The sequence below is a fragment of the Lutjanus erythropterus genome, chromosome 18 (assembly GCF_056507025.1).
Source record: "Lutjanus erythropterus isolate fLutEry1 chromosome 18, fLutEry1.hap2, whole genome shotgun sequence".
In the NCBI taxonomy this organism is placed as follows: Eukaryota; Metazoa; Chordata; class Actinopteri; order Lutjaniformes; family Lutjanidae; genus Lutjanus; species Lutjanus erythropterus.
This window is the reverse complement of record NC_139334.1, coordinates 29,495,107-29,509,495: the sequence shown is the minus strand read 5'-3', so window position 1 is coordinate 29,509,495 and position 14,389 is coordinate 29,495,107. Positions and strand designations below refer to the sequence as shown.

At 40.1% G+C, this 14,389-nt stretch overlaps 1 protein-coding gene across 1 annotated transcript in view; it reads left to right on the top strand.

Annotated features, from left to right (window-relative positions):
• Positions 1–14,389, top strand: part of syne2b (spectrin repeat containing, nuclear envelope 2b) — a 169,022-nt gene that overhangs the window by 104,170 nt on the left and 50,463 nt on the right. The window contains exons 80-95 of the mRNA XM_084742989.1: positions 2,246–2,494; positions 4,180–4,290; positions 4,621–4,736; positions 5,259–5,370; positions 5,591–5,725; positions 6,596–6,754; positions 7,227–7,421; positions 7,747–7,851; positions 8,741–8,860; positions 9,031–9,231; positions 9,324–9,497; positions 10,994–11,125; positions 11,677–11,870; positions 12,198–12,336; positions 12,879–13,115; positions 14,016–14,147. Of these exons, the coding sequence (XP_084599115.1) occupies positions 2,246–2,494; positions 4,180–4,290; positions 4,621–4,736; positions 5,259–5,370; positions 5,591–5,725; positions 6,596–6,754; positions 7,227–7,421; positions 7,747–7,851; positions 8,741–8,860; positions 9,031–9,231; positions 9,324–9,497; positions 10,994–11,125; positions 11,677–11,870; positions 12,198–12,336; positions 12,879–13,115; positions 14,016–14,147 (2,511 nt within the window). The remainder of the gene's footprint in view (positions 1–2,245; positions 2,495–4,179; positions 4,291–4,620; positions 4,737–5,258; positions 5,371–5,590; positions 5,726–6,595; positions 6,755–7,226; positions 7,422–7,746; positions 7,852–8,740; positions 8,861–9,030; positions 9,232–9,323; positions 9,498–10,993; positions 11,126–11,676; positions 11,871–12,197; positions 12,337–12,878; positions 13,116–14,015; positions 14,148–14,389) is intronic.

Genomic DNA, 14,389 nt, shown 5'->3' with positions numbered 1-14,389 from the left:
TATCATCTCCACTATTATCAGTTTATATTGTAGTATATTATATATTTGACAGTTTATTTATTGTTTCTGTCCTGTGAAAACTTTTCATGAGCCTCATATGTAGGAGAAATCTCTCAACCCATAAAGGAACAATTAATCCATCACTTTATGTGAAAAAAATCCACCAAATATGGAAACACCCCCAAACATCCAGCTTCCCTCCTTTAATTTGCCCTCAAGTAGCTGTTAAGTTGTTAAAGCATTTTATTCCACTCTGTCTGACAGTATGATGGATTGTGTATCGTGTTTTTCCAACACTTCATTGAAATTATATGATGTTTACAGAGTGAAAAACTCCAAGACCACAGGATTTTGTGGCCGCAACGTTCCATTAAATAGAAATATTTGTGTGTTTTGTGCATAATTTTAGTCACATTTCCTCAAAATTCTGCCAAGCAAATTCAGTATCTTTGAAATCTGAGGTTCTCCATTAGAATTTGAAACAGTAAGACATGTAATTAGAATTTTACATAACACCACTAACTATTAAAGTGTTATTTCAAAACCTATTTATATACAATTTTGCATAATTCTGTTTTTATAAATTAATTTTCAGTTAACGGTGGGACTTTACATGAATGACTGTTCTGCAAAAACCCTCTTTATTTTGTAGGTTTTCATGTTTTCAGATCATTTGAACGATTACTGTTCTTCAGGTTGGATAAATTCTTTAAAACTCTTTTGATAAAGTCTTAAAGTTGTCAACGTAATGGCAACATCCATATTTTATTAGATTATCTCTGACATTGAGTGGAAAATATAAAGTTTACCAGGTAACTCGTGCAGAGGAGGAAGAGTAAAAGCATCATAAAATGTAAATATTCATGCAAAACAAGTGGCTCAAAACAATTTTTAACTGAAGCAGATATTCTCTGTTATTTTTCATCTGTGCTCAAACTGGTGTAAGAATAAAATCTGACATATTTGACAGTTGTGTGTGATTCAGTCTGTGGTCCTCACAGGCTTCATCATTATGTCCTCATTCAAAGCTTTGGCAGGTTTTCTCCTCGCAGGATTCGCTCCCCGCTGACCCCGGGAGTGTAACCGGATCCTCCATTAAAGTTTCAGAGGTTAAACACGTCCCACAGTCACACGTCACATTTGAATGAAGCTTTGTGGGCAAACAAACAGCCGCTGATGAGATCTTGTCTCCTATTCAAATTTACTGAAGAGCGTCGTTCACAGAGACGCCTGATCCGTGACCCAGATCTGACTTAAACCTTAGATATGAGGCTTTGTGCCGCTTTGTTCACAACTGACCTCGACGCAACTCCTGGGAGGGACGTGAGAAAAAAAATTCTAGTGATCCATTTTCTAAAGTAATGTCTTATTAGGGCCAAATTCAAATTATTTATGTTGTTAATTAAGAAACTGCCTTAAATTATAGTCCTTTTTTAATTATTACTTTAAAATGTTCTTCATTACCATCTTTTAATGTACTTAGTTTTTTTGTTAGACTGATTTGTTGAAGTTTGTTCTTGTAATACTCATTCTGGCCACAAGAGGCTGAAGTGAGCCACTTACCCAGTGACTAAAGCATTCCTGTCTTTCTTTTGGCTGCTGGTTTTTGGCACCTTTTAAAATACATTTCTTGTCAAAACAAAAAGTTTTTTCCTGGATAATTTTTCAATTACTTTTTGAATCTGTGAAAACGAGGTCTAAATAAAGTTTTTAAAAGTTTTAATTTCTCTACCTCTCAGTGCTAATCTGCCATTAGCATTAGCTATAAAGACATTAGCCTTTAGCCTGCTAGCAAACAAGTGAAAAACGTATTTTTCATGGCTAACCAATGTACACAATATGGATAAATTAAGACGCGCCTATAGAAAACATTGACTGCCTTTAGACCTATTTGGTACATTGGGTAATGGTGCAATTCAGCCTCTTGTGGTTGACATGAGTATTACAACAACAAACACTTAACAAACAAATTATCCTGGGGAAAAAGTCACCTGCCAAGACTTTCTCCCATTTGTTCCAGAGATGAAAAACAGTAAGTAACTTAAAATAATCCTGGCACAACCTTTTTTCTCCTCTTCTGAAGTCATAAGAAAGGAGAGAAAACAATTTAGATCAGATTTTCCTTTTCTCACCTGCCTCTCGGGGCTTCTGTCGTACTCCCACCCGTTCACAAAAAGACTCTCAGCACATAGTGTGAGTTCTTGTTAAAAGAATAAACAGTGTGTGTTTGTGTGTTAATGTACAGGAGATGTTCCTGGAGATCGAGCAGAGGGTTGCCAGCCTGTCAGCGCTCGGCCTGCCCGCTGACCTGCAGCAGCAGCAGCAGCAGCAGCAGCAGGATGAACCGGGAGCTGTGGGCTCCGAACAGGAAGCGGCGGAGCTGCTCTCGTCCAAACTGGAGCTCCTCAAGGCCAACCTGGTCCACTTCCAACAGCTGCTGCAGGACAGACAGGGAGAGGACAGGGGCGTCACACACAAAGATCCACAGGAACAGGTACAGACAATCTGAATGAGGACAGATTCACAGAAACAGGACACAAATAAGAAGTGCGACAAGTTGTAGCAACAGGATAAAACACAATATGCAGCTAAAATGAAAAATGTCTGGTCTCATATTTAAAATTTGTAATTTTAGTCATGTTTGTTTTTTGTCTCTCTTTCTCAGGACCAACAATTTTAAGCTTTTCTATATGAAAGTGTCTCATATTTTTATTTTGATGTGGACAAGTGACTTATGAATGTGCAGCTTTACTCTTTTTTGTCACACAAATATTCATATGTGTTGCGTCAGTAAGTTCAGTTCAGCCCAAAATCAAAAATAAATATTTTTGCACTGGCCTGTAGTGTTATTTATCCGTCAGTGAGTATCCGTCGCAGAGTTTTGGAGATATCGGCCATAGAGATGTCTGCCTTCTCTCCAATGTAACGGGATGAAATAGGATTTGATTTGTGTTGCTCAAAGCACCAAAAAGTTACAGGTCAGTGAAGGTAGGAGCGCTGCGTTGGTCCACTATTTTCAGTACAAACAAAGAACAGGAGCTTTTTGGCAGAAGAAATATGTTTGTCTGCACTGTGACAAAACCTCTGTAGAGTGTTGGTGGACAAAGATAAAAAGTTTGTCCACCGACACTCTACAGTTTTTTTTCACTCTTTAGACAAACATATTTCTTCTTAGCGCACCAAAGGAAGTTACATTTGAAGTTACATTGTTTCTTATCAAAAATCATGACCCATGACCATGTAAGCAGTTTCATGATGGAACTACTTTCTTTCTGGTAGAAAACAAAGTGTTTCCAGTAGATTTTACTGCACAGAAAAATATGTATTTTTGATTTTTGGGTGAACTGTCCCTTAAAATCCACTTATATTCCAGTCACATGACATTTTTATCATGTTATCAGTCTTATTCCATATCTGTGGACCTCCGCAAACCACACTAAAGTCTGTTAAGTTTTTTAACCCTTTAAAACATTTTTTCTGGTCTTATATGTATATGAGGGAAATTCAATTCTAAAGTCTGTTGTTTACACAACATTGTGCATCATACAAGTATTATGAAAAACATGAAATTCAGTGGACTTCAGAAGACTGTAGCTGCATACTTTTATTTAGTGTGAGAAGATGTTGAGACAGGAGTTTGTGCTGCTGACTGCAGAGCAGATGGAGAACATGTGACAAAGTCACTCTGGTAATTATTAACACGTTTGCAAATAAACTGTAACAGACTCACAAGCACCTTGTTCATGGTTTCCCACTCAGCAGGGAAGCGGGTCTGTTTAGTGTCATACCTGCAGGTGTGAAGCAGAGCTGTTTACACCTCTTTTCAGGCACGAGTCACAAGTCTTCATAAGAAAATCACAAGTCAAAATGAAAGACTTTCAAGTCTGACAACTGAACTTGGAAAGTCTGCTCTTTTTTTTAACATAACTGAGATCAAGTCCTGCATGACTCTGTCTTAATAATGTTTTATTGGCAAGACCGTTACATATTTTCAGGGCGTTGATTAATACTTTAATGAGTCAGTAACTGTAACAAACTCTACTTTATACACTGATGAGGAAATAGATGATGATGATGATGATGATGATGATGAGAACTACTATGATTGAGTTGACTTTAACTTTGATTACGACGGTGATAAATCCTCTCTGCGTCTCTTCTTCACCCGTTTCTCCTCAGAGGTCGTCACCTCAGCCACAGGCCAAGTTGAAGCGCAGCAGCAGCGTTCAGGAGATCTTCTCCTCGCCGAGAAACAAACTCCTCAGACAGAGCAGCCTGCAGCAGCAGAAGGTACTGAACTCTCCTGACCGGTTCAGTGAAGGATTATCGGTCCCTCTGAAGCTCGTTTAAACCATCAATAGACACTAAAAGCCCAAAACTCTCAAATACTCAGTAACTTGAAGGAATTTGTATTTTTTCCAGTTGCTTCAGAATTCAAACCAGCAACTCAATCTGAACTTGAATCTGTTGCGTTGACACCGTCGCTGGTCGTTTTCACTCACAACAAACCTTACATGTTGAAGCTAGCAAAGTATATAAAAGTCATGTTGCTATTTATTATTATTTATTTAAGTGTTAACATAATGCCTTGTTGTTGTTGTTGTTGTTGTTGTTGTGCAGGAGTTGGAGCAGGAGCTGACTGAACAGAGAGGACTGACTCAGGCCATCGCCAGGCAGGGCAGCAGAGCTCGACTCTACAGCCTGGAGTCAGAGGACAACAGCCAGCTGTCACCATGGTAACAACACACTGTATCACCACTCTCTTATATTATTATATATACTTTAATATACTGTATATTACAGTGTGTATGGGATGTATTTTATGTTTTATTTCAGTTTATTTGTCTCTTCTTTTCCATCTTATACGGCATGCAAAATAATAAATGGCATCAAATTGTAACAAACAAATAGTTTTAACGACTTCTAATATGTTTTATTTTCAAAAGAAATTGCAAACTCAACTTCACAATTCAGTACAAATCAACTGAGTTGTGATTATCAGTATATTTAACACACCTGGAAAGAATAAAGCTGCAGTAGTATTAAGAAAATAAAACAAAATGTGAGAAGAATTTTGTAACGGAAATATAATTTATTGATTATCTGTAAGACTAACAGATTTTAACCTCTTAGATCTTTTCTTCTTAGGTTAGATAAGATACCTTCCACCAACCAGAGGTTGCTGGAAAGAAAGAAAAAGAAAGAGAGAAAAGGATGAATTGTTAAGTGTTAATTTTCAGCCTCTTGTCTCCCTGCAGGTCGCCTCCTGCTGCGGCTGATGTGGAGGAGGACTCTGCTCAGAAGAAGTGGGATCACCTTCACAGTCGGCTGCTGGGTTTGGAGGAGAGCTGCCTGCTTCCTCCCTCTGAGGTAAGGCCTCCATCGTGAGGGCCGAAGTGCTTGATTATCACTTTTTCAAATACAAAAAAGAAAGGGAAAATCGGTGTTCTCGCCATGCTTGATTATCACCTTCTTTGAGCTGAAGGCACTTTGTTGTCTCTTTGGTGTTATGGGGACTCCCGCGGGGCCTGATGAAAGTCATGCGCGTCTCCGACTTCTGATGTTTTTCTTTCTCTCTCTCTGTCTGAAGGTGTCAGACTCATCTGTGAGGCGGAGTGATGGAACAGCAGGACGTATGATTGGCACACAAACCCTGAAAGAGCTCCAAACCCACATCAGCCACCTGAGAGATCTGGGACACACAGCAACAGAGCAGCTGGATCAGGTGCACAACACAGCTATTACTACACTTTTGTGTTTTTCATTTCGTTTTTAATTTTTGTTGGTTAGTTTCAGCTGGTTTCCGCAGTGGGTTTGCTCATTTTAGTTTAGTTTTTTTTTCAGTTTAAGTTTGTTTTTAAAGGTGCTGTATGACATTTTCTTCCTCTTGAGGTCACTATAGACCACCAGCCTCTCGTTTACTCAATAAAGTTGGAGAAAGATGGTCATCTGAACAAACAGATGACACAGCTGGTGAAGCACCTACTGCAATGCCTCCACGACTGCCAGAAGCAACCAGCAGAGATTTGCAAAGTTACTCCAACATTAACTTGACCTACACTCTGTATTTATTTTAATTTATATTTCTCTTTGTCACAGACGGTCAGTGATGGATTGTAAAGATGCAAAAAGTAACTGGAATCAAACTCACATTCTAATAAAAGCAAGAGAATGGATGATGCATCAGAGGCAAACAATAACAACAAAAAAAATACACAAGCCTGATTTTTTGTAGATCAAAATTTCAGACCACATTTCTGTTAAAGTGGAAATGAATCTCAGTGGTCAGACAGAATCCCCTGCATGTTGTTTTTTTCATCGCTCACCACAGGAAACACATTTTGACATCACACTTAACAAAAACGAGGAGCAGGAGACAACAAACATGAAAGATGGCCGATAAGAGAAAAGAGAAGCCAGACTGATGAAGACTCGTGTGTCATGTTGTCTTGTGCTGAATAAAAAAATGCATCATGACATAAAAGTAACTTTTTTCCATCTGACTGACTAAAAACTCCTAATACTCGAGTGTGAATCTGTCTTCTGTCTCAGTTCCTATGTTTTGTTAATAGTTTGGCTAACTCTCGGCCCTCAGGCCTTCCCGGTGGACGCCTCCCATCAGACGCTGGACGAGGGTTTGTTTCACGTGTTGTACGGAGCGTCCCTGTCCCTGTCCTCCATCAACAACCTGCTGCACGCACCTGCTGGGGCGACACATGAAGAAGACACACAGCTGAAGCTGCTGCAGCTGCAGGTGGGACTCAAAACAACAGAAACAAACAGTTCTGCTTTGTCTTTAAATTATTTTTTTTTTTTAAACTTGGAATTGGAAACAAAATGAGTTTTGAAACCCTGAATCTCTGTTGTTCAGTGCAGATTCTTTGGATCTTCTTCAGTTCAGTCGAAGAAACATCAGATATCATGATAATAAACTGTATAAAAGAAGTGGACATACAACCAATCAACAAAACATGAAAATTTACCAACTCCAGAAATATCTTCCTTATTAAGAAAAGTTTTAAGGTGCAGTTGTTTGTTCTTACTTTCGAGAAAGTATCAGCCCCTCCAGGATTTTTGGCGGAACTGTTGCAGCGTAAAGTGGCTGATTTCACAGCAGCTTTTCTAAAAAAAAAATTATGAAGCATGTTGGGACGTTTTTAAGCATTTTTTGCAATTAAATTACAGGAGCACATGAAAATTGCAAAAACTTCACTGGTCCTTTTCAGAGTCTGTCTGCAGAGCTGGCTACCCTCGGCAGCGAGCTGGCGTCTCAGGGGTCGAAGGTCAGCCGTGTCCTGGGGTCAGAGCGTTGTCAGCAGTGTGTAGATGACGTGTGTCGAGTCCTTCCTGTGGTCCAGGCTGCGCTGAGCTGCAGAGAGAAGCAGCTCACAAACCTGCAGGAGCAGAACGCAAAGCAACAGGTCAGATATCATCAGTAAACCCTCACTAACTGCACAAAACAAGAACACACCCTGAAATATTTCAGTAAGTAAATGTTTAATCCAGTTTTTATCTTAACTGTAGTGTTTCTGATCCTACTGTCTTTTGTATAATCAGTTATAGAGTAACTCACCTCATCCACTTAATGAACCTCTCATACCAACCTTATCTAACATGTTTATTACAAGTATAATTGTAAACTTTTTAAATGCAGTCTTAAATAACACTTCCTGTTTCTTCAAAATTAAACTCTTGTTGTTTGCATGCAGCACTTTAAAGAACCAGTGTTGTGTTTTTAACCAACAGACGCAACTAAATGAGTTGCATGCAGCCTTCACCTCTAACCAGACGACCGTTCGCCAAAAAATTAATGAACTCACTGGAACCACGGACCTTAACGAACAACTACAGGTACTTTTTCCATGGAGATACTTTACTTTGACAAGCTGCTTCATAATCAGAGGGATTTGAGCGAACAGCTGCAGGTGTTTGGTGGATTTAAAGCTGCAGTGTCAAAGTCCCAAAGATGGTTTCTGTCAAAATGTTCTGGATGTGGGTGTTGGATTCTGTGCAGTAGTAATCAGGGTTGGTACTGGTTGGTACTGATGTCCCGCCCACACAACCAGCTGACTCAATCACAAGCAAAGCTCAGCTGTCAATCAAGACATGGAGCCTGTAATTAAAACAAACTAATCGGAAAAATTGTCACTACATCAGTAAGACAATATCTACCAAAACTAACAGAAACTGTGTCAGAGAAAGATTCTCTGGCATTTATTTTCATGTTTTAGTTTGTGTCCCATTGGCTAACATGAAAGGGGCGGAGTTTATGACCTGTACTTCAGCCCACCACCAGGGGGCAATTGAGATTGAGATTCGTCCATCTTTATATATGTCAGACAGGCGGAGTTTCACAGAAGTCTCTAAAGGTCAAAGGTCAGGCCTTTGCAAGAATGCTTCTTCCTTATAATTAAGCAAAGGTTTAATTAATATAAGTTATCAGAATTAAAGTTGTTACTGTTGGTAAAATACTGAGACATATTTTGGTTTGCCAGCATAGAAATACTGATTTGGTTCTGGATACAAACAGAAAAGCAAGAAGGTAAAACCCTGCTGTAGTTCATGTACCAGTATTTATTATCTTTGTCATCATAACTGACAAAAGGAACAGAGGAATTAACTAAACAGGAAAACAATTAAAAAAAGATATAACAGAAAAGTAAATGTGTTCACACAAGTGCATTAACAACTTTTAGACATAAAGTTTTTATTCATCACATGTTCATTGTTTATTTTTCAGGCGGTGGTTCAGATGCAGGAGTCTCTGCAGCAGCAGGTGGAGCAGGTGAGCTCCCTGCTGGAGGAGGCCGACCGACACAACCTGCCTGCCTCTCTCATCCAGCAGGCCACACAGATACAGGTACAGTAGCTGTTCCACATGTCATATCTGGGTCAGATGTTTAAACATTTATCCATGTTCAAGTCTGCTTTGACATTTTGGAAGCTTGTTCACTAAAGATAATTATAAATAGGTGATCATTCAGTTGGAACATGTTAAATCTTGAAACTGCTTGTCCCTTCTATGAGCAGGGGGAGCTGGACGGCACTCTGGGTGGTGTTCGCTCCTGCTGTGAGGATCTGAGGAGCAGTGTGGAGCTGCAGCAGCAGTATGAGCGGCTGGTCCACAGCCTGGAGGAGCTGCTCGCTCTGGGCTCCGAACGCCTCGCACAGGAGCCCGACGCGGAGCTCCACAGCAGAGCTCAGCTCCAGCAGCAGATCAGCAGTCACACGGTCAGAGAGAATACAGTTCAGAGTGCTTTGGTATCTACAAGTACAAGTTTTACAACATAAGTCCTGACAGAACGTACTCTTTGTATTATCAGAAGTTCTTCCAGTTCCTGGGACATCACTTTAAGATCCTGCAGTACCTGACCCAGAGAGTCCCAGAGAGCGCCCTCCAGAGGTGGCGGGGTGTAATGACAGGCTTGCACAGTGAGGTGGCCCGACTGCAGCAGCTTGGACTGGAGAGAGGGACCAAACTGCAGGAAACATTACAGGTAGTCCAGAAAACACAGTGTATTTACTTGCAGTAAGGATGCAAAGCTTTCAGCTGATATGATAACTGATAATAACCTGCTTCTCATGGCTGATAGCAGTAAGATAATCAATATTTTCATATTTGTTGCTATTTAAAAAGGGGTTCATATAACCTGTAGTTTATCAGCTATAATTTCATTATCAGAATGATAAATAATATTAAATTTCCCATCATCAGACAATAATTTTTTTGTTCAAATACTGAGGATGCATGCATCTCTCATGTGCAGAGTAAGACTGAACTAAAGCAATAACAAACAAATGCAGTGTTAACCAGAGAGCCATCAGGTGAAGAAAGGTTTCAGATTTTATAAAAGAATGTGTTTTGTTCATGTTTTCCAACTGTCCAGGCCGAATGTTTCCGACATGTGATTTTCTCCTGAAGCATAAATTTAGACTGTTGATTAATGCAGAATATATTTATATTAGAGACCATAATTTGTGCATTATTTATGATGAAATTGGCAGGAGTTTAAAATGTAACAGCAGTGTACATCACACTACAGTAACTAGAAAAACTGTTTTATGACTTGAGGTTTGTTCCACTGAAGAGTTTTCATTTCAGACATTTCTGTTTTTAGCCATGTTAAATGTCGGTCTGTTGGTCAGATCACCACTTTGGTCCAGACGGAAATATCTCAACAACTATTCGATGGATTGCCATGAAATTTGACACTGAACAGACAAACATGTCTCCTTCAGGATGAATTGTAATAACTTTGTTAATCCTCTCATTTTTCATCTAGTGCCATCAGTGTGTAATGACGATTCTTTGGTTTATGACCAAATATCTAATGATGTTCCCCTCAGCGTCTGCTGTGCTATTTAGTGCACGTGTGGAAGGAGTTTACCTTCAAGGCTTTCTGCCAGAAAGCCTTTGTGTCAGCAGGCTGTTCATATCTGTTCACTTGAAACTGAATAAAATTAAAAAGAAACTGACAGAAATAAGTCAACTAAGTATAAAAATGTTAAGTCAAACTTCTCCCATAGCCATTTAGTGCTAGTTAGCAACTGTTAGCATGCCAACATGCTAATGTAAGATGGTGAACCAGCTTAACATCAGCATCATAGCATCGTTACTTAGAGCTCGGCACCTTACATGTTAAACTGTTCTCGTTGTTTTATTACCAGGAATTAGAAGGTATCTAAGAGAGTATAATCGATTTAACCTCACAAGAATATAAATGTAGCATAATACAGTATTCATTCACATATACACACATAAAGTAAAACTTTCTGTGTCTCTGGATCATCAAATTAGAAGTCACTGATCTATTAGCCAAGATGAATCTGTTTGCTAAAGTTCATCCAAACTCATTCTTAACTTTTTGAGATATTTTGCAAATGAAATAACAGGTGAAGTTAATTAAAACCAACAGGAATCAGAATATTCATCAACAGACACTCACAGAATGAATTTCATGTAACAGTGTCGTCGTTTCTCCGTCTGTCTCAGCTGTGGTCACAGTGGGAGGAGGACAGCGCCTGGTCAGACTCCCTGCTGAGCGGCATTGAGACTTCATTTCCCAAGATGCACGAAGGGGGTGATTCTGAGGAGCAGATCTCAGAGAAGCTCCCCGTCTACCAGGTAATTTTTGATTAATACACGTGCTCCTTCTGACCGTCAGGGGATAATACTGATTTACCAACCAGAGGACAGAGAGCGCATTTTGCCATGTTCCATTCTGCTCATTTGGAGACTATTGGACGCGCTCTCCACGCTGTACTTTGTGAATGGCACTCAAAACCTAATTGGCTCAATTAAATACAAGCGAATGGGTTGTTTTCTGTAGGAGCACATGATGTTCCTTGGCTTTGATGCGAGTTATTAGTCGAGCGGAGACCTCCAACTAGAATTCATTTTGGTGCGTGTTCCCTGTTGCTCTGCTGTGGGATTGGAAATGTGTCTGTTATTCATCTGAAATGGACTGTGAAGAAGAGGGCACTGAGGGATGAAGGCTCTTACAGCAGCACCCATTTCCAAACATCTCAGACTCACTTTGTCTTACATTAGTTATGTGAAACATTGATTAATTAACCACTAACAATTTAAATGAACACAATAATAAAACAATAGGACTCTTGCTCAAAACAGTTTCTCAGCTGTTGTGATAGAAAGTGTTTTGTGTTTCGTGTCAGGAGCTGCGTGGCGTTCTGGCGGGAAACAAGGCACGGTTCGGTCGGATGCTGGAGGCGGGGCTCTGGCTGCAGGAGGCGGGCTGCAGAGGGGTGGGTGTGTCCACCAGCGAGCTGGAGGGGCGCTGGAGAGCCCTGCACAAGAAGGTGGAGCATGAACGCACCAACGTAGAGAGGAACAGGAAGCTGAGGAGCAGGTGAGAGATGAGAGGGAGAGAAAACTTTCCCAAAGTTAGTTCAGGAGTTCATTTCTTGTTTTAATTTAGATTAGAGAAGTTTTGAAAGTTAAATATTTCTTTATTTTCATTGAAATGTTGAAATGAAATTCTTCCTTTCTTTAGTAAGGTAGCCAGGTGGTTTAGGATTTAATAAAATAGTCAAATGATATTCTTTGTAATAATAAAATGCACATTGCATCTAATGAAAACCACCTGACAAGAATGTTGAAGTCTGAAAAATCTAGATATATGATAAAATCGGCTCGAGTTGTTCATCACACTTTGCAATTTCCCACCAATTAACAGGTTTCTCCGTGACTCCGCTGCACTGACTGACTGGATGGGCGGAGCCAGAGAGATGATTGACCAATGGAGTCAGCTCTCTGTCTCAGCCAATCAGGAGATGGATGTTGAGCAGAGGCGAGAACACTTCCTCCAGTTTGTGGTGAGAAAATAAATCATCTAAACATGTACAAAATGTAAGTTTTAATTTAATGATTACTAACTTTTCTCTTTATGGATAACCACATTTGTTCTTCCACAAGTTTTTGCACTTGAAATAAATAACATCAGCTTCAACCAAGTGATCTTTGATGCAGTATAGCAATGATAAAGACCTGTGCACATTCTCGGCCTCCAAATTCCTTAAGTCTCTCTTCATCGAATTAGACAGAAGCAGAGCATATTTTGATGTCAGTCGACCTTCACACCAGTGTGTAATCAGGACATCTTGCACACGGGACATTTAAATGTTTCTGGGCTGCCCTGCTGCAAATGAAAATGCCAAATTGTTCAAAATACTTTAAAAAATCTGAGCTTAACCTCTGAGGTGAGTTGAGAATGTTGTTTTGACCATTGAATCTCTTGAACTATGAAGGTGTGATTAGGACCATTGTAGTTTTAAAAAAATCGTACTCAACACCACAAACCAACCGGTCACTTTTATGATTGATAAGAACAGAAAATAACAGAACGGTTCTATTCTAGGCTTTAACCAAAGACTTGGAGACCAAAACTGGACTGAAGGTGTCTGTAATCGGTGCTGGAGTCCGGCTGGTCCAGCTGAGGGAAGCAGACGGAGACTCTGACAGATATCCAGAGGACAAAGAGTCTTCACAGTCAGACCTAGATCTTTGCTCCATCCAGTCCCAGCTCAGACAGATCGAGCTGGACTGGTCCAGTCTGCTGGCCGATGTTCCTGTCATCAAACAAGCTCTGCACAAGGTGAGCAGATTCACCCTGTGGTTTGTGTCTTCTACAAGGTTAAAACAAGTATAAAACATAGGATCTTTCAGCAGCAGAACAAAAAACATGCTGTGGTTCTGTCCTACTTTCTACTGCAGTGTTTAAGATAGAGTGGCTAAAATACTGAAGTGGCAAAAATTCTGAAAACTGAACAGGATCACAAACATCTGGTCCAGTCTTCTACACTGACAATGACCAAAATAACAAAAGGACGGCAGGTTTTTGTCCTTATGTGTCTCTAAATGTCATTTTTTTTTACGTAAATGCTCTTCTCTGTGCCCACTTGTGCAGTACGGAGCAGTTTGGTATTTCAAAAACCACACTTCAGTCTTCCTGTCACCAATTAGTTTTAAACATCCCCACTGTGCAGCACAATGCCACCCTAAGGACTCTTCTCACACTTATTGGTGTGAAACCATTCTCCCCTCCATCTGTCTGTCTGTCTGAATCTCCTCTTTCTTTTTCTCTCTTCCAGTCTTCTTCTTCCATGCTCTCCTCTTCTGCCTTTCTAACCTCTCGTCCCGTCTTCCTCTCCTCTCAGCTCTCCTATCCCTCTTCTTCGTTCCCTCTCAACTCCTCTTCCTGCTGTTCTTATTATTTTCTGTCCCTCTCCTCAGTTTTCTTCTGCTCCTCTGATTCATAGTCTTTTCTCCCTCCTCCTTTTTTGCCCTCTTACTCTCCTACTCTGAGTGAGGCTTTCAGGTGACACAATCAGAGCTTCACCAGCAGGGACAGCAGTTTTCTGGGTTAACTCAATCTCCTCTTGGCTCATTTGAGGAGTACAAAAAGTTATTATTTTAAATGTCTTGAAGGTCAGAGAGCTGAAACACTGAATAGAATAGAGTCACAAGTTATGTTTTTTTGACACTGTCTCCTCAGCGATGGGTAAAGACGATGACCCAGCAGGGGGCGCTGCAGGAGCTGCAGGCCTGGCTGGAAGCTGCTGAGTCGCGGCTGCAGGAGCACCAAACCTCCACCACGGATCTGAGCCAGCTGCTGAAATACTGCAAGGTAGAAGAGGACTGAAGGACTGGGCAGTTTAGTACAGAAGCCAATTTCTGCCAGTGTTAGGAAAAAAAGTCCTTTATCTCAAAGCAATGCTCTAACATCTCAAAATAATATGTCAGTTTATCTAAATAATGAGTAAATACATCAAAATAATGAGTTAGTATCTTAAAATAATTAGAAACTTTACATGCTAAGTCATATTGCTGCCGTGCCAGAAAAGAGAATCATGTTATTATCAAAGTTTA